Source organism: Prionailurus viverrinus, chromosome D2, assembly GCF_022837055.1.
Source record: "Prionailurus viverrinus isolate Anna chromosome D2, UM_Priviv_1.0, whole genome shotgun sequence".
Classification (NCBI taxonomy): domain Eukaryota; kingdom Metazoa; phylum Chordata; class Mammalia; order Carnivora; family Felidae; genus Prionailurus; species Prionailurus viverrinus.
The window spans coordinates 61,939,943-61,960,721 of record NC_062571.1 but is presented as its reverse complement, the minus strand read 5'-3'; the positions used below and the strand labels follow the sequence as shown (position 1 = coordinate 61,960,721).

At 36.3% G+C, this 20,779-nt stretch overlaps 1 protein-coding gene across 7 annotated transcripts in view; it reads left to right on the top strand.

Annotated features, from left to right (window-relative positions):
• Positions 1-20,779, top strand: part of NT5C2 (5'-nucleotidase, cytosolic II) — a 106,833-nt gene that overhangs the window by 70,717 nt on the left and 15,337 nt on the right. For 5 of the 7 annotated variants that reach the window (XM_047825990.1, XM_047825985.1, XM_047825989.1 and 2 more), the window contains exons 4-6: positions 17,431-17,548; positions 18,820-18,915; positions 19,243-19,266. In XM_047825990.1, the coding sequence (XP_047681946.1) occupies positions 17,431-17,548; positions 18,820-18,915; positions 19,243-19,266 (238 nt within the window). Of the gene's footprint in view, positions 1-12,888; positions 12,909-17,430; positions 17,549-18,819; positions 18,916-19,242; positions 19,267-20,779 lie in introns of those variants that run through there. The other 2 variants (XM_047825993.1, XM_047825991.1) reach the window with 2 other exon arrangements.

Genomic DNA, 20,779 nt, shown 5'->3' with positions numbered 1-20,779 from the left:
TAAACGAGTCAGAATAATCCGATTTCTGTTTTGAAGGCTAAGTCCCACACATTCAGAGTTTAGGCCTAGTCTTATTTTTATCTTAACCTTAGAGACTATGAGGTTGTAGAAAAAGCAGTGTGATTGACCTTCGTCATTTAAGAAAAAGAAGGTGTGTGTGTGTTTGCGGGGGGGCAGGGTGGGGGGGGGAAGGAGGGTAAACTGTTGGTATAAGGCTTAAAGGAAATAATGATGTATGTAAAATGATGAATGCAGTGATACCAAAGTATTGATATACCAGTCTCAAGCTATACAGGAAACTCTAAGGAATAAGGAGAAGAATATCAACCTTAAACTCATTTATATTCCTATATATTGTGGAAAAACCTGAAATGTTGGACAGATAGCAGTGGAATATTTAATCACTCCTTTGTTTTTGAATTTTCTTTGTAAGTATTACAGATGATCATGAACTTAATAGAAAGTTGGAAGTTCTTTTTCTGAATAGATATGTCAAAGTATTTGGCATCAGATTATGTTTACAGAGAAAAGAAATTAAGCACTGTTTTTAGTGAAGGGTTATTTAGCAGGATCATGGTGAAGGAATGGATTCTGAGAAAGGGTTTTTATTTAAATTTAAATTTTTTCCTTTATGACAAAGGTATCACTGATACGCTTCTAATAAGTACCATGGAAATTATTTGCTTTTTAGAAACAATAAAAACTCTTTTAATGAAAGGAAGTAATTGACCTTTGCAGTTGCATGAAAGACTTAATATGCAGCAAGTTTAATGGAATTAACATCAAAATTATATATGTATAATTTTCAGAAGTCTTTACCCCAAGGGAGAGTGTATGTGTCCACGGAGGATTTAATATTTACTTAATGACCTTCACAAATATAGAATGACTCTTGGTTTACAATTATGAAGACGTATTATTTCTAGATTGGTTCATGTTTTGTTTTGTTTTGTTTTGTTTGGGCTTCACACCCAATGTGGGCTCAAATTCACAACCCGAAGACCAAGAGTAGCATGCTCTGCCAACTGAGCCAGCCAGGCACCCCTCTATGGTTCATTTAAATCATTTTGATATTTCCTTTTTCAGTCAAGAAGTCTGCTTTTTTTTTTTCTTATTTTTCCTTTCTTTTTATTGCCCCTGTTGAGCCCAAAGATCCAAAAAGAGGCACATTACAATTTTTTTCCAGCTCCAACACCTTTAGGGTTCTGAGCCATTTTGGTAAGTCCAACAGCAAGTTCCTTATTTTTTGTTACCATTTCAGTACTAATGGATGTTGGTCACTGTCCAGTCCTTCCCATTTTTCTGAGAAATTGTCAGGAGGAAGAGAACATTTATTAAGCATGTACTATATGTGCTATAAAATATATTTTATGTACACTGTACCTTTTTTTGTTAAATTTATTTATTTTGAGAGAGCACACATGCAGGGAGGGCAGAGAGAGGAGAGAGAGAGAGGGAGAGGGAGAGAAAGAGAGAATCCCAAGCAGGCTCCCCGCTGAACGCAGCGTCTGATGCGGGGCTCAAACTCCGAACCCTGAGACCATGACGTGAGCTGAATGGCGCCCCTGCACAGTGTAGGGCTCTTCACAACAGCCCACTGAAGTGGGGATTATTGCCCCTATTTTGCAAATAGTTCACCAAGTCAAGAGGTAAAAGAAATTGTACGTGGAAATTGGCTTAAGATTCATAGCTAGAATGTAAACCTAGGTCAGTTCTGTTTCTTAATGCTGCTCCGAGCTATCACAGGAACAGAAATTATTTACTAATCTCTCAATGAGAAGTCATTGTCTTGCATTTGAATATAATCCTCATCCTTAGAATGCAGATAATTTTACACGGTTTTTCTTTTAATTTTTAGGAGTAAGCATAAGGAAATTTACACAGAGTACTGTGTAAATACTTTGTTCTAGATATTGTTAAAATTCTAAAATTGTGCATTTTTTAAATCTTGGGAGGAATTGAAAATATGTTAGACTCTCCTTTTGAATTTTTCTGCCCTCCTCTCCTTTCTAGGCTATGTTATTAGCCACCAGGGATGAAATCCAATTATCTCAAACCTAAGCATTTTGCAGTAACAAGCCCAAAGCAGAGAGAGAAGATAGAATAAAGCTATTAAAAGTACCAGAGAAGAAATTAAGAGAAACTAGTTTTTGCTAAATTAGAGGATTATCCTCTTACTAGCAGAACTATTTCTGGACCTTTGATCTGTCATCTTATCCTGTCATGCATAGTAGATGCCCTCAATGATCTTGTTTTATTGTTTTTGGAATTGACTCAACTTACTTGACATTTAAATGAACATTTTTTTTGCGTGGTGTATTTACTTGGACTTAAGTCCAGGCCACTCAGGTCATGTTTCTGTCAGCTATTGTATATCCTCACAAAACTTACTGGCATTAGTGGCATTAAAAATTTTTTTTTTAATGCTTATTTATTTTTGAGAGAGGGACAAAACATGAACAGGGAAGGGGCAGAGAGAGAGGGAGACACAGAATCTGAAGCAGGCTCCAGGCTCTGAACTGTCAGCACAGAGCCCGATGTGGGGCTCAAACTCATAAGCCATGAGATCATGACCTGAGCCGAAGTCGGACGCTTAACTGACTGAGCCACCTAGGTGCTCCTGTCATTAGTGACATTTAAAGGAGAAGAAACAATCTAAAGTAAGAAGTATTATGTATTATATATTATTGGTATGCTGTCACCAAAGACATCTCAAACAAGGTAGGGCACCTTTTTCCCTCCCTTTTTTTTTATTGTGGTGAAATCCACATAAAACTTATTATTTTATCTATTTTAAATGTATAACTAGTGGCATTAAGTAAATCTACAATATCGTGCAACCCATTATCAATTTCCACAACTTTTTCATTATCCTAAACAGAAACTCATTAAGCAGTAACTTCCCATCATCTTTTCACTTCAGCCCCTGTAACTCCTAATCTACTTTTTGTGAAGTTACCTATTCTAGATGTTTCATATAAGTGGAATCATATGATTCCATGGGTCTTGGTTATGTCTCTTAGCATGTTTTCACGTTTCTTTTATGTTGTGGCGTATATCAGATTTCATTCCTTGTTAAGGCTGAATAATATTCCATTATATGTACAGACCACATTTTGTTTATCCATCGTCCATCAGTGGACACTTGGGTTGCTTCCACCTTTTTGACTTTTGTGAGTAGTGCTGCTAGGAGCGTTGGTATACAAGTATGTATTTTAGTCTTTGCTCTCAGTTCTTCTGGGTAGATACCCTGGAATGGAAGTGGTGAATCCTATAGTAATTACATGTTTAACTTTTTGAGAAAGTCCTGAATTGTTTTCCACAGTGGCTGCACCATTTTACATTCCACCAGCAATGCATGAGGGTTCTAGTTTGTCCACATCCTTGGCAACACTTGTTATTTTAAGATTTTTGTTGTTATTTTGATAATGATCATTTTAATGGGTGGGAGGTTGTATCTCATTATGGCTTAAAAATATATTTTTTTAATATTTATTTTTGATAGAGTGTGAGGTGGGGAGGGGCAGAGAAAGAGAGCGTCAGAGGATCTGAAGTGGTATCTGTGCTGACAGCAGGGATCCCCATGCAGGGCTCAAACCCACAGACCCTGAGATCATAACCTGAGCCAGAGTCAGCCACTTAAGTCCAATGCTCAACCAACTGAGCCGCTCAGACATTTCCTCTCATTGTGGTTTTGATTTACATTTCCGTAATGGCTGGTGATGTTGAGCACCTTTCATATGTTTATTAGCTATCTATATGGTATGTCTTATTTGGAGAAATGTCTTGTCTTAGTCCTTTGTCCATTTCTTAACTGGGTTGTTTGTTGTTGAGTTGTAGATGAAATATCTTTAGATATTTTGGACATTAATCTCTTACCAGGTATATAATTTGCAAATATTGTTTCTCATTCTGTGGGTTGCCTTTTCACTGTCTTGAAGAGTGTCTTTTGATGCAGAAAAGTTTTTAATTTTGATGAAGTCCAGTCCATCTATTTTTTCTCTTGTTGCCTGTGATTTTGCTGTCATGTCAAGAAATTGTTGCCAAAATCAGTATAACAAAGATTTTCTCCTCTGTTTTCTTTTAAGAGTTTTATAGTTTTAGCCCTATGTTTAGGTCTTTGATCCATTTTGAGTTAATTTTTTATGTGGAATAAAGTAAGGATCCAACTTCATTCTTTCTCATGTGGATATCCCGTTTTCTCAACACTATTGAAAAGACTGACCCTTCCCTTCCTGAATGGTCTGGGCATCCTTATAAACATCATTTGACCATATATGCACCAGGCAGCATTAAAAAAAAAAAAAAAGATATATGACAATGTGAGCGTTTGTGTGGTGCTTCAGCATTTCTTAAAGAGAGATGAGGCTCCTTGTAATGGTACTGAATTAAATTAATAATGGAACATCAGCTGAGTAGAACCTACTGTGGCTAGTGTGTAAACTGGATGCACCTTTTGAAGTTCTTAGTGTGACAGCACTGTCAAAGTTTCTTAAAAAGTTTTTGGTACAAACTAAGGAAGATAACCTATCTTAGAAAAGCCAGAGAAATTCTCATTGTCCAAAGTCATGAGAGAGGACTCAGGGCATTCTTCTTACAACTTGAAAATGTAGAACTTACATATTACCTTATTCCACATTCTCTCAAACAGATTGTCTCCATGCAAGAGAGTTTTGTGTTAATGAATGAACAGCTCTAAGTCATTGAAAGTTATTAACCTATTTATATCCTCTGACTTATTCTTGAGGGATTTATCACTTTGTGAATGGATCAGATGTATACAGTTGAAGGTTTAAGGAATATAAAAATAGGTGTGATTTTTTTTTTCTAAAAGAACTTTTAAATAGGGTTTTGTTTGTTTTTTCTGAAACAACAGAATAAGGGCTTGAGTGTTTGAACAGAGAAACTAGGGTAATAGATAAAAAGAAGAAAAACTTCCAAAAACAAATGATCCCTTTCCAAAAAAAAACTAGGATTGTGCTTCATAAAATTATTAATAAAAATAAATTGGGCTCTGTCTCTCTCTGTCCCAAAAATAAATAACCGTTGAAAAAAAAGTTTAAAAAAAAAAAAATAAATTGGAAAACACAAACAAAACAAAAATCTAATCAGTATATATATATATATCATGCAGGACATCTTGCCTCCCTGTTGCCTGAGGGAGTGATAAGGCTCATTTGGATGAGTAAGTTCTATTATGTTTGTACTCAACTCAAAAAGAAGAATTGTGAAGATGAAAAGTGATACTTTAGTACTAGAGTCCAATCAGTGATTAGTATCAAGGATCCATTCAGAATAAGCTGAACTTGATGGTATCTATGGTTGAATGGGTTTGCATAACTGGAGGGTTCCTTATGTACAGTATTGACTGTAAAGCAATAAAATATACTTCTCTGTAAATCTCCAGAAGTGATTTGAGGTGACTTGCAAAATGAAACACATATAAAATGGGTCAAAAGACTACTTTTTTTTTTTTTTTTTTTAAGTAGGCTTCACTCCCAGTGCAGAGCCTAGCACATGGCTTGAACTCATGATGCTGAGATCAAAAGTCAGACACTCAACCCACTGAGCCACTCAGGCGCCCCAAAAGACTACTTTTTATAGGGGTGCCTGGGTGGCTTAAGTGTCCAACTTTGGTTCAGGTCATGATCTTGCAGTTTGTGGGTTTGAGCCCCGCGTCGGGCTCTGTGCTAACAGCTCAGAGCCTGGATCCTGTTTCAGATTCTGTGTCTCCCTCTCTCTCTGCCCCTCCCCTCCTGACTCTGTCTTTCTCAAAACTAAATAATAAACATTTTTTTAAAAGACTACTTTTTATGAAAGACTGTAATAAAATATGCTTCCAAATATCCTTCATATAATCACCTTATTAGGAAAAACTTATTCCAATATTGCTATCATTTATTTTTTTTTAAGATTTAATTTTTAAGTAATCTCTTAAAAATTTGAGTGTGAGGCTCGAACTTACAACCCTGAGATCAAGAGTTGCACGCTCAACTGACTGAGCTAGGCAGGCACCCCTTCACTGTCATTTCTTAGACATTTTAGGAATTCTTTAGAAATTTGTTTTCATAGCCAGTTTATAAACACAAGAAAACCTGCTTCATTGCTTCATTAAGTAGTCCCCTGTTTTTTAACCCAGTTTGATCTACCGTTTTATTCACTGGTTGCTCTGAATAACTGCCACCCCCCCCCCCCCCACCACCACTTTAAATTCACTTCGTCATCTGTTGATGAAAAATATGCTACTAAGGAGGATATCTAGAACAACATGCTATAGACTCTGAAAGTAGTTTTGAAAGAATTTCAGACATGTTCTGAGTGATGATTGCATTATTGGAATAAGTATATATTGACTTGAGGAGTGATTATTTTGAATGGGAGAAGGCTAGTTTGGATGAAAAAGTTCTATTATGTTTGTTATTAAAAGGCATTATTTGGGGAGGGGTTGGGAAAAACAAAAGGCATTATTTTATGTCCCATCTCATACCGTAGTTTGTTTTCATTTCATAGTTGGTTTTGTTTGTTTCTGTTTTGGTATAGTTGTCTTCTAGAGAGAGAGAACTTAGAACTTATTTTGGAATAAGTCTACTGATCCTTAGGTAAAAATACTTGTTTTCTTTATTAGTTTGTTTCTTTAACTGAACTAAGTTATTTTTTAAAAGCTATTGTTGGGGCGCCTGGGTGGCGCAGTCGGTTAAGTGTCCGACTTCAGCCGGGTCACGATCTCGCGGTCCGTGAGTTTGAGCCCCGCGTCAGGCTCTGGGCTGATGGCTCAGAGCCTGGAGCCTGTTTCCGATTCTGTGTCTCCCTCTCTCTCTGCCCCTCCCCCGTTCATGCTCTGTCTCTCTCTGTCCCAAAAATAAATAAACGTTGAAAAAAAAAAAAAATTAAAAAAAAAAAAAGCTATTGTTGATGGCATCCCCACTTTCGAATTTTTTTCACTTGTTTACATTTCTGTTTTGTTTGGTCCAATGTCTCACCCTATGTGTTAACTCTGATTTGCTAAGAGTGTTAATATATGATAATACTAAGCCAGTACTTTCATACCAAAAGAGCAGTGCCTTTGTTACAGTAGGGTTTCTCATCAAGACTATAAGATTGGACAGCCTTAGTATAGTTAAAATATTTCTGAGCAATCCTTAATTTGGAAGGTTCTTACTATAACTTACTGCTGATAGAAGACCGTTCTAGTATCATACTGGGCTGTAAGTGGGAAGGATATTCAAGCAGTAGTTAAAAGATCACCCAAACTAGTTAATAATTCTGTATGTGCATGTGTATAACTTTTGTATACTTGTGCAACTTCAGTATTCTTTGAAAAATTAGTTTAAAAACTTTTGATCTGATAGAAGTTATTAAATAGGAAGAGAAAACATTAGGGACGATGAAACAAGAATCCAAAATACTGATAATTGTTAAAGCTTGGATGATGATTTTAAAGCAGATCATTTAATATTCTCTGTATTTTTTTGTGTGTATGATTTAAAAATATTCTTTTTTTTAAATATGTCACTTTATTATTTTTTTAAATGTTTATTTTTGAGAGAGAGAGAGACAGAACGTGAGCAGGGGAGGGGCAGAGAGAAAGGGAGAAACCGAATCCAAAGCAGGCTCCTCCAGGCTCTGAGCTGTCAGCACAGAGCCCTTACTACGTAGGGCTCAAACTCAAGAACCTGAGATTATGACCTGAGCCAAAGTCGGATGCTTAACTGACTAAGCCACCTAGGTGCCCCTAAAAAATATTCTTAATAAAGTTAAATTAAAAGACTAAGTAGAGGAAACTGACAAAATGCCAATAAGGTGATTTTTTAAAGATATTTGAATGTAAAGGTTTTTTATTTCCATTTGATATATACTTTTTATTTTAGGTATTACTGCTGTTTTCTTTTCCTTTCTTTTTTTTCTCTTCCCTTCCCTTCCCTTCTCTTTTCTCTTCTCTTCTCTTCTCTTCTCTTCTCTTCTCTTCTCTTCTCTTCTCTTCTCTTCTCAGTGTGAGAGAGTGCGTGTGTGTGCAAGTGTGAGCCGGGAAGGAAGAGAGGGAGAGAGAATCCCAAGCAGGCCCCACACCCAGCATGGAGTCCGATGCTGGTCTCAATCTCACAATTGTGAGATCATGACCTGAGCGAAAATCAAGACTCAAATGTTTGAGCCAACCAGGTGTCCCATCTTACTGCTTTTTCTTTCTTACTTTTTCTTTTTTTTTTAAGTTTATTTATTTTGAGAGAAAGAGAGAGTGAGCATGAACAAGCAGGGGAGGGGCAGAGATAGAGGGAGACAGAGAATCCCAAGTAGGCTCCACGCACAGAGCCCGACGCGAGGCTTGAACTCATTGAATCTTGAGATCGTGACCTGAAGTGAAACCAAGAGTCAGACACTTAACCAACTGAGCCACCCAGGTGCCTCATTACTGCTTTTTCTTCAACTTAAGGATTTCTTATACTAACTACCTCAGAAAACAAAGGACTATTTCTGCAACCAAGTATGCTTTTGCAGTGGTGTATGTTAGGAAAGAATTTTAAAAGAAATAATACTCCAGGGACACCTGGGTGGCTGAGTCGGTTAAGCATCCCGCTCCTGGTTTCAGCTCAGGTCATGATCTTATGGTTTGTGATAGGCCCCACATCAATCTCTGCGCTGCCAGGAGCCTGCTTGGGATTCTCTCTCTCCCTCTCTGCCCCTCCACCATGCACATGCTTGCTGTCTCTCAAAATAAATAAACATTCTTTAAAAGAAAGAAGACAGAGACAGAGACAGAGAAAGAAAGAAAGAAAAGAAAAAAGAAAACTCCAGTGCATAATCTTAGTTGTAGATAAAAGCTCTTTGTATTGAGATTAAATACCCTCAAGACTATTATTTTTAGATACATACTTATATGTTACCTGTTTTAGATTTATATATTACTTTTAAGCATCTCTATTTTACATATATGAGTCTACACTTAATTTCCAAATTTTGATTCCCTTTATGTCATTTCACTATCCCAGTTGGTGTTTCCATTAATTTAATTTTTTAATTTTTATTTTTTTAACATTTATTTATTTTTGAGAGAGAGAGACAGAGTGCAAGCAGGGGAGGGGCAGAGAGAGAGGGAGACACAGAATCTGAAGCAGGCTCCAGGCTCTGAGCTGTCAGCACGGAGCCCGACATGGGGCTCGAACTCACAAAATGTGAGATCATGACCTGAGATGAAGTTGGATGTTTAACCAACTGAGCCACCCAGGCGCCCCGTGTTTTCACTAATTTTAAATTAATCTTTCTGAATTGCAATAATGTGTGGTTGGTTCCTAGGTCATTAGGAGATTTAAAAGATTGTTTAATAAAATCCAGTTCCATCTTCTCCATTACAAGGTGAGTGATAGAAATAATCACTTATCAGTGTTTATGATCTTTTCATTGTCAATCATAAAAGTATTCAAATGTAAATCAGGTTATTTTTTGGAATAGTGTCTTATGTTGCATCAGTAAAATTACTAAAATCTTAACAAATATTGCCTGCTGTTTTCAACAAGTATAAACTTTTTCAAGACTCTTAACATTAACTACATTGGAATTAGAATTTTAAAAACATTTAAAAGGAGGGGTGCCTGGTGGCTCAGTCGGTTAAGCTTCCAACTTTGGTTCAGGTCACGATCTGTAGGTTTGAGCCCCGTGTTGGGCTCTGTGCTGACAGCTCAGAGCCTGGAGCTTGCTTCGGATTCTGTGTCTCCCTCTCCCTCCCCCTTCCCCTCCCTCTCCCTCAAAATAAAAAACATTAAAAGAAAATTTATTTTTTAATTTAAAAGGAGTCTTAACATAATAGTTAACTTTTGATTCATCTCTTTTCTGCTTATACAGTCTCTGAATGTTTGCTTTATCATTGGGTTAATGGTCACTGAGAAAAGAACCAGATGATAATGGAGGCATGCTATGTAATGAAAATTTAAGGTTAAGCCTTGTGGATAAAAACCTACTGGGTCAGAGAACTCTTAATGGTGGGGGTTACCTAGGCCAGGCAGATCATGAGGTGATTGTAATTCTTTCAGTCATTGGGAACATTTGTTTGGTTTGACAGCCATGGGAAGGAATCAGATTCAGGTAATTACAGTCCTTCTGGCATAATTGTTACGGCACTGTGGTAGAGACCAAATTAAGTGCCTAAAGTTTCCTTTGTTTCCTAAGGTTTTTATCCACCCTCTCAATTTTTCTTTGAGATGAATAGAATAACAGGATTATTTAGGATACCCTGTGGTTATTGAAGAATGAATTTATTTCCGTCTGGATTTACAGTTCAGTAAGTACCTAAATTCTCTTTGCTTCAAGACTCTTAAGAGGATACTCAAAACATTTCAGTTAGGTGGGAGAACTTATTTGGAAGTATCTGACCTAAAGTGTATGCTAGACTTTGCGCACTTTTTGCCCATGGACCCAGTTGAGACCTCAGACCATAGTTGGCTCAACTAGTTTGTTGTTTTTTTAAATTGAGTCAGTAGTTACAAATGGAGAAGTAAAAATTCAGGCTGGCTGTTATCACAGAATTGGCAACATTTGGCTGAGTATGAGTAGCTAAGTAGCTGCTTTGCCCTTTAGGCAAGACATGCACCAACACTTAGCCCATTTTCACAACAGTTGAACACTGGTATAAGTGATATATATCTGACGATGATACAGACTGATATAGATAAATTACCTGGATCTGAGTCTTGGAAAGTTTGTCTGGTGAACTTTATAGTACCTGGAGATACTGGTTATTAAGCCTGAATAAGTCACACATAGATTTTAAGAAGACTTCCTGGGTTGGGTTAATTGGCCCCTTCTCTGTCCCTTTTTACCTCCCTAGCCACATTATGGTATTGATCTTCTGAAATTGATTATAAATACCTAATTATATATCCCTGTAGTTCACTTTGAGCTCCTTTAGGCCAAGGACCATGAGTTGTTTTTTGTTCTTAGTATCTAGTACCTGGTACGCAGTGGGCATCCAAATGTTTGTTACATTACTGTAACTTTAGTACAGGTGTTTTTGTTTTGTTTTAGTAAAGGGGTTTGAGTGGGATGAACTGTTCTTATTTTGGGGAAAAATTATGTAAAAACTGTTTCAGTTTTAAAATTATAAGTAGCTCCTTTGGTTAAGGAGGGTTTTTCAGGTTATTATCTCAAAATTTCAGTTTTTCTGTTTTAAATTGAAAACCCTACTTTCCACATGGTAACTACATTTATCATGGTGAGCACTGCATAATGTGTAGATGTTGTGCACCGGACACTGACATAACATTGTATGTCAATTATACTTCAATAATAAAAATTAGAGTAAAGAATACTCTAAATACACATGCCTGCTAAGTGAACAAGCTCTTAGAGGGGAAAAAAATGGAATTAGGGAATTTTTTATTTTGTTTTAAAATAAACATTCTTCTAATACTCTTAATAATTTTTTAAACAAATCTTTTGCTTACCATTTAATTTTACTTTCGCAGTGACTTGAAATTGGCAGGCTTCCAAACTCCCCTTGTGTGTTTATCTACGTTTTTAGCTATTTGGGAGTTGGTTTCATTTTATATTACTAAAAGTGTTGGATGGTGCCTAGCTTTTGTATTTTAAGTAAATTAAAATTGAGGTCATTTTTAGAAATTTTCAATATCTTTTAAAGGTCATTTGTGATCTCTTGGATTAGAGATAGAAATTTCTACTCTATGTTATTACCTTAGGGTTTTCAAATAGTTTTGAAAAGTGGAAAAAGTCCTCTGATGTTTATATGAGATTTGGAAAGGTTTTATCTAAAGTTTCCTGATGAAAACGTGAATTAATTTGCCTTTTCTAGTTTTGGTCTCAGAGAACCAACATTGCATAGCCTAAATAGAGAATGTTGATATTAATCACATTTACGGCATAAAAGCAAGTAACTATTCTTGGGTGGTTGGGTTGGATATTTGTTTTTCATAGTGATTGGTGGTGGTGGTTTCTGTTAGTTTTAATGTTTGTAAGACTTTTAGACATTCTATTTGGTCATTTTTGCTGTTTTACTTAGTACCATCTTCCTTTCCCAAAAAAGTTGGGAGGAGTCAAACCATATGTAAATGTCTCTAGGGAAAATGACTCCCTATAAAGTTAAACATAATGAATATCTTAAAAGTGTCAATATTTTGTATGTATCTTCAAGTCATTTCTTTGACTAAACTAGGTAGTTTCTCTAACTTTATGAAAGTAGAGCAATATGACTGTGCTTACTGAAGGCAAATATCCACTGAATCAAAATAAAGTTTTCCTTCTATCCCACATTTAGACATCTAGTTAGATTTTTAGCAGCGTGACGTTGGTTCTTGTCTGTATCAAGATGGCAAATGTAGGTGTCGGAAGGGTGGAAAAGTAGGTAGTTAGGTACAAGTAGACTTACTTTAGGTACTTAACAGCAAGGTGAAACTGCTCTGGTTTATTCTTGTTTCCTCATTTAGCTTGTTTTACTTACTGTAGTTCAGTTTTAAACAGTTTACCCGCTGCATTTAGTTTCTATCATGTAAACCTGAAATGTGCTAGAGAAAATAAACTAAAACAAAATAGATTTATTTTTCTGTTTATCTTTTAACTTAACATTTCAGGATCAGACTTGGTACTCCAGGCTCAGGGTGTCAGAAAAGGTAAATAATGCACAGTACTTAGGCTGATCTTCAGTACCCTTCTTTTGTTACGGCCATTTAGACAAATTCTAGTGATGGTCAGAGGCTTCTAAATAGGAGGACAGTAACTCCTATAAATACCAATATCCAAATGGTGTCTCTCTGTTCCAGCCCATCGCAACAGTTTTAAAACCGGTTTTTGTTTTTGTTTTTGTTTTGTTTTGTTTTGTTTTGTTGCTTTGTTTTGTTTTTTTAACAGGAGAGCCAGTGTAACTCCTTCAAGACTGGAGTGACACTCTACATCTGCATCTGCCTCGTGTGAGTTCTCATTTTGGCAGCAGCACTCTGCTAGGCTGGAACCTCTCTAGAGGTTTGCCCTTCCTTTTCCTAAAATCTGTAAACTATACACAGTGTGTCTTGGTGGCAAAGGTAAAAAGTGCATGAGAATTTTAGACTTCCTTGCAGAAAGATTTTGACTCATTTCAAAGAAATGGTCTCCTCTAACGTAGGTTCTATCTTGTATGAACAACATTTCCTCAAAACAGAGCCCATAACTTTGATCCCCACAACATACAGTTGATATTTTTTGGAGAACTGTTTTTTTCCTTACAGACTATGGAGTAAAGAATATCTTTAAATGCACTCAGTAGCTTCAGCTTTCAAAGCTTTGGTTGTTCTCTTTATAGTCTAGTTACGTAACCTGAGAACACCGTGTGCTGCCCTAGTGGCTCAGGCAGTCCTCTTTTTTGGACTCTGGCCCTTGAAAGAACTTCTTCTTTGTCTTTGAACATTGGGTAAATTAGGATAGGCCTGAGGACTTTCTCGAAGAAGAAATAAGCAGTGAATGTGTGAGGTTATGTTTACTCTGAATCTGTTGGCTGCATTTTGAAAGTCGTAAGAATTGAGTTTGAAGCTATGCATCACTTACTCGCCAGTTTGGGGAGAGAAATTGAAGTTAGAGCGTTTGCAGCTGTGGAGAGGCATAGAGCTGCACAGTGTGAGGCCATATATATGGTTCCCCACATATATCAAGGCTGACTTTAAAGGGCATGGTCATTAAAAAAGGGAGTTTTGCTTCTATTTATTTATTTTTCAAGGAATGGCGATACTTTGCAGGCTTAAGGACTAGTCATTTTTGCTACCAGGTCAGAACAAATTGTGATTAATTCCCAAGGGACACTTAGAACAAAACATCTAACCTTCTGCTCTGTGCAGCTATAGTCTGCTTTTCCAACCCTGGTTGTACTGTATAGTGCTCTAGCAGATGATTTAATGACCTGGGAATTTGTGTTACTGAAATGATTATCCGGGAAGCTTATGAGAAAATGTCAATAGCTTGTAGGTCTTCCTGATTAATATAGAGCTCAGTGAAATAGATAGTGTTGTCAAAGTGGAACTTGAACTCTCTTTGCTAAATCCATTCCCACCTGTGATTAGAGCAGTTTGTTTTGGACTAGGTGAAAGAAATTGGAGGGAGGACAGTGTATTTCAACACCTAGGCTTAAGTTTTGATGGCCTATGTAATCTAGAAATTCATGTTTAACAGTGGTATAATACCTCGCCACAAAGAGCTTTGGATGAGAGTGAGGGAGACTTAAGTTCTGCCTTAAGCTTATATTTGTGCTTGCTATGTACGTAACTTCAGGTCAGCAAATGGGGAAAATACATTGTATTTTTGGAAAGTACCCTAAACTCATTGAGTAAAAGGAAATTTAAAGTATTTGTTTCTGTAGGTGGAATTACTAGAAAGTTACCTCAGTTGAACACTTGGGAGGTTCTGCCCTGGAATAAACATAAGTGTGGCAAGTGTGTAGTGTTTTATTATCTGCTGTTCTAGGGTTTGTGCTGACAAAATGGGGATTTGAGATATCTCCCTCCTCCCTCCACTCCTCACCCATCCCCGGGTCTTTTTTCCTTCACTAAAAGTTCTGAAAAAATGGATTTGGGTTTTGATCCAAAGTGTCTCCTAAACACAGGTTTTAATCACCATTACTCCCTCCCTCTATAATTACCTGATGTCTAACTAGGGAAAATGTCTCATTTAGGGCTGAGCATGCATGAGTGGAGGTGATTAAGGTTTCCCCCCCCCCCCCCATTCTTATGGCATAGCTAGCAAATTATCCTTCTGAAAAAATTAATAATTGAAAATATTTTGTATGGGCCAAATCCTATAAGAATGAATGTCAGTGGATTATCCACATTACTTAGCTATACTGGAATTTTTTTCATTAAATATTGTTTGAAATAAGTAGGACTTTGTTAGGATTGAGAAACAGTTTTTGTTTTATGGAAATTTTGTTAAAATGAGATTTACTCTCAGTTGGGGTGGAAGTACGGTGTTGGGTGAGAGATATTATATTCTCAAAATAATTCAAATTGACATCAGTCAATACTTCTTTTCCGGTTTTATTATAGCACACCAGCTCTTACCCTTTTAGTGTGTATGAATATATAAGCACTTCTTTTACCACAGTGTACATCATCTAGATTTAAGAATTCCACCCTCAAGGATTCCAAAACGGTTTGGTTTTTGTTTTTTGGGTTTTTGTTTTTGTTTTGTGGGGATTTTTGTTTGTTTGTTTTGTTTGCTTTTTTGGTTTTTTTGGTGGGGGAAGGTGATGATGGGGCTGGAGTTGAACAGAGAAAAGTACATAGCCAGTCTTAAGAATATTAGTATTAGCATTATTTTTACCCCTGAAACAACAGAAGAAATGACAGCTTCTTTTGGCATTGTTCTGATGAGACTCAAGGGCCTCCTTCTCTTAAGGGCCTTAAAACATTTAGGCTTTTTAAATATGACAAATGTTTATTAAAGGAGTTTGAAAGCTCACCTGCTTTTTTTTTATATTTCAACTTAATTTAAAAATAATAGGTATACACATTAATATTTACAAGTTTTTAAAAAGTACAGAAGGGTACATACATGAAAGTATACTTTCTTCCCCATCTCTTAGCCACTCAGTTCCCTTCTGTGGAAGTGACAAGTATTACTGATTTCTTTTATGTAGTTCCAGAAATATTCTAAAAGATTGATTTTGGCAAGGAAAAGTTGAATACTACTCATTAAGATATTAGCACTAATTTGGATTGGTAGACTAATTGCAGTGAAAAATCAGTTTGAGCCATAGGCTGTGTATTAATTGTGGGTAGAATAATAATAATAATAATAATAGCATTATTATGAGATAAAAATGGATTTTTTTGCCTCATTTGGCATTTAGCAAGATTGCAGGTCTATTAATTTTTATCTTTTATATAGCTTACCCTCTCCTAGAGACTGGTGGGAGGATCCTTACCTAAATATTGCATTTGGAGGAAACCTATTTAAAGGGGCAATGTTTTTATACTGAACTGCATTGATGATTCTAAAAAGTTTTTTCATTATAGAATAAGATTTCAGAGATAGGTAATAGTGGGAAGAAACTCCCATATTCTGAAATCCATCTTATTTCGCCTGTAACAAACTCAGTAGGCTTCTTTGGCAGATAAGGATATATATCCTATACATATACTTGCACATACCCATCCTTCCATAAATTTCATAAAATGAGTCCTAATTCTTTTTTTAATGTATATTTCCAGTCTTACTGAGAAATAGACATACATCACTGTACAAACTTAAGGCATACAGCACAGTGGTTTGATTTATATATATTGTGAAATGATTACCAAAATAGGTTCAGCTAATACTCATCTTCTCATATAGATAGAATAAAAAGAAAAAGAATAAAGAAAAAAATTTGTTTCTCCTTGTGGTGAGAACTCTTAGGATTTGCTATCTTAACAGATTTCTTATATATCATACAGTGGTATTAGCTGAAGTCCTCAATGTTGTCCATTATATCTCTACTACTTATTTATCATATAAATGGAAGTTTGTACCTTTTGACCACTTTCCTCCAATTCTCCCCCCTGATCCCTAGTCATAATTCTTTAATATCTGATTTCCAGTCCACATTCAGATTTCCGTAATTGTCTCAGACATGTCTTTTTATGGTTGATACTGCAGCAATAAGTTGTAAAATGCAATTAAAAAATTTTTTTAATGTTTATTTTTGAGAGAGAGAGAGTGTATGAGCAGGGGAGGTGCAGAGAGAGAGGGAGACACAGAATCTGAAGCAGGCTCCAGGCTCTGAGCTGTCAGTACAGAGCCTGACGTGGGGCTCAAACTCATGAACTGCGAGATCATGACCTGAGCCGAAGTCGGATGCCCAACTGACTGAGCCACCCAGGCACCCCTGTAAAATGCAATTTTGATGGCTTTATAATATTTTTAGGGCTGTTAAGAAAGCAAGTTAATCCTGACAAATAGAATTATGCTGATCGGAGAAAGCATATAAAGCAACTACCAAGCCAAATAGTAATTGTAAAAATAATTTTTTTTTAAAAAAAGCTCATTTTGAAGGATTCCTACACGAACTATACACATCAGCGAAACCTTCAACATATATAGACCTCTCTACCTGGTTTTCTATTTACGTACATTCTCATGGTTTATATCACAGCTGTTGTGCATATTAGTTTCTTTTAAAACTGCCTTTAGATTATGGGCATGAAAGAACAGATAAAGGAAAAAAAGTTTCCTAAGAATGAAAGAATTATTCTGAAATGTTTGATAATTCATCTTGTCGCTCTTGCTCCTACAAAAATATGACCTATTTCCACAGACTAACAATGGAGTTCTGTGATTACTTGGGACAGTACAGAACATGGAGTTTGAGGGAAAAGAAGAAAATGGCCTATTTAGGAGGAGGAGGGAGTTGGGAAAAAGTAGAAATTCACTCATTTGCCTTTTATTTTCATTGACTATTATTATAACGAGAACCTCCTCTCTGTGCAGTGTACAAGTCCCCGGAGTATGAGTCTCTTGGCTTTGAGCTTACTGTGGAGAGATTAGTTTCTATTGGCTATCCTCAGGAGCTGCTCAGCTTTGCTTATGATTCTACATTCCCTACCAGGTAATTTTTCAAGATTTCTTTGGATTAAGACCTTTCCCTCTATCCCCCAAATTAATAATTCCAAATGCATCTCTGACCCTGCCCACGGTCAAAGAAAAGAACCAGAAAAGATGGTTTGGTTTGTTTCTGGTTTTGTTATGTTGGTTGGTGTGGATTCTAAAATTATGGACTTTTCATGTACATTATATCTTTTGTGGGTTTTTTAAATTTTTTTTTTTTTTTTTTTTTTACATTTATTCTTGACAGAGAGAGCACAAATGGGGGAGGGGCAGAGAGAGAGGGAGACACAGAATCCGAAACAGGGTCCAGGTTCTGAGCTGTCAGCACAGAGCCTGACACAGGGTTTGAACTAACAAACCGTGAGATCATGACCTGAGCCAAAGTCAGATGCTTAACCAGCTGAGCCACCCAGGTGCCCCATATCTTTTGTGTTTTTGAATTGAGCTTAGTTTATTGTTACTGAAGAAGATCTATTTATGGGAAAGAAAAATTATTAAAACTGATGGGCAGTAATCACAGATACTCCTTGCTTTCACTGTTGGAGATCAGTTACATGTTTTACTGACACACTTCAGTTGGTCAGTGGGAGCCTCTTGGCAGTTTGCATTTTTGGATTTGATAGGGAAGATTTAAGATTAAGAAAGATGGTGTTTGAGATGCCATCATATATGTCCCATATATAGCATCTATTAGAAGGAAATATAAGCCAGCTCCTTTCTCCAAAGAAATTAAGACTCTTTTAGAATGGAACCAGTGTATTAAGAGGAATTATGGTTCATACCTTGTTTAAGCTCTTATTCCTTATAGAAAACAGTTGTGATTATTTATCTGAACAGAGTAAATATTTTTTAGTTACTCTGGGTTTAGTTTTTTTTTTTATTAAAAAAAGTTTTTTTTTTAACGTTTATTTATTATTGAGAGACAGAGGCAGAGCATGAGCATGGGAGGGGCAGAGAGAGGGGGAGACACAGAATGTGAAGCAGGCTCCAGGCTCCAAACTGTCAGCACAGAGCCTGACGCGGGGCTCGAACTCAGGAACTGTGAGATCATGACCTGAGCCGAAGTCGGTCGCCCAACCAACTGAGCCACCCAGGAGCCCCTCTGGGTTTAGTTTTTAAGATTTTATTCACTTCATCCTCCAGGATTATATTGTTTGGGACATGCTTGAGTCTTCGTAAAGATTGAATAAGATGGCATTGGTTTATGATGATTGAGTAATACTACATAAGATTGTTGCCTGTATTATTGATGATGTCCTTATTTGCATATAGGGGACTTGTCTTTGATACACTATATGGAAATCTTTTGAAAGTTGATGCCTATGGAAACCTCTTGGTCTGTGCACATGGATTTAACTTCATAAGAGGGTGAGTACATAGAACTTCTAGCCTCTGTCTAGTGTTTTTATAGTGAAAAAATAATGAAGCTCACGGGTCTCCCCAGATGTAATATACTTTCCTGTTCCCTCATCATTAAAGAACAATTTCTTTACATAAGGATATTTAACAATTATTTATTAGGCAGTTAGGACTCAAATGGACTTATATAGTTAGCAGTTACATTTTGTGTAAATTAAGTGGTTTCTAATTATATAGCATCCAACAAAGCTAATCCTGAAACTTACCCAAAAAGAATTGTAGTGGCTTTGACTTATTTGCAATTCTAAGATTTTTATTTTCTCCTTTTTAATACAGTTCTCAGGTAGCTGCTCAGAAGAGGTATGTATATAAAAGCGCTTTGAAAAATGTAAAATTACAACAGTGTAAATGACTAAGATTTTTAACAGCTAATATATGATTTTTTTATATTCTAATGAATAGCTTCAGATACTTGATCATGTGGTTAAATTTTTTAAAAACAGGCTAAAAATGAAAATAGGGTAATATTTAAAACTAGAATAAGCTTTATTTTCATAATCAGAATATTTCCATTCTCCCTAACTCGGACTTTTTGCCTTAGTAAATAGTAGATAAAATTTACTGTCTACAATGTTTTGGTCTACTATATTTTGGTGAAACATCCCAATTTTTTCTTTACAAATCACAATACCACAGTTTGACATTTTTTTGTCCTCATAACTTTGCAATTATATATTTTCTTCACTATTATACTACTTAATTTACTACTGATACTGCATTAGGCACAGAGCAACACTTAAAACCAAAATAGATTATCTGTCAGTCTCTTGTATAACTTTCCTATATATTATTTTCAAAGGCAAAATAGTAAAAACCACACAGTCTGCATTGAAATTTTTAAAGAGAGAGTGTGTTTTTGGTAATTACTTTTTGTGATAAGAGGCACAAGCTAACTGAAACTGTACCAGAATATCATTTAAATCTGAGATCATAGCAATGCCCTGTTTGGAATTGAAGCATCTGATATAAGATTTTTCAGCTGGAATTACATAGGCTCAAAGGTTTCCACATAGTCATAGTGCAAACAGTGTGGAGTAAGCACCCCACCTTGACACATCTGGGCAGGCCTGTGATTATATCTCCCTCTCTTTCACTGCTCCTCTCATGAGGGGTTTGTTCAAGATCCATGAATATCAGGAGGCAGGATTTAGAATGTGAAGTGATTGCAAATAGTGTTAGCAGCCTAAGCTATTTTATAAATGGATATTGTACCATAATTCAAAATCTCAATGAAGATGAACCAAGGTTCTATTTTTTAATGTCTGAAAAGGGATTTTTGTGTTATGGAGAGGGGTAGTCAGAGAGGAAAAGGAAAGGAAGTTCTATAAATGAGTACTGCAATTAGTGTTACTAACTCAGGATCCACAGATCTTCTTTCTTTCCCCAAATAAACTAATAAAGTTTCCAAATGGCTCCTTTGGAAGTATTTTTAGTAGTGTTTCAAAAATAAGCCATTTATTTTTTTTATTTAAAAAAAATTTTTTTTGATGTTTTTATTTCTGAGACAGAGAGAGACAGAGCATGAGCAGGGGAGGGGCAGAGAGAGAGGGAGACACAGAATCTGAAGCAGGTTCCAGGCTCTGAGTTGTTGGCACAGAGCCCGACGCAGGGCTCAAACTCACGAGCTATGAGATCATGACCTGAGCTGAAGTCGGACGCCCAACCAACTGAGCCACCCAGGTGCCCCAAAAATAAGCCATTTATGAGTAATGCAGAATCATTCAAACAGCACTTAACACTCTATAGTCTTTAGAATCCAGAGGAAAAGCCTGTGGAGAAGGAGAGGCTGAGGATGGAGAGAGAGGGAAAGAAC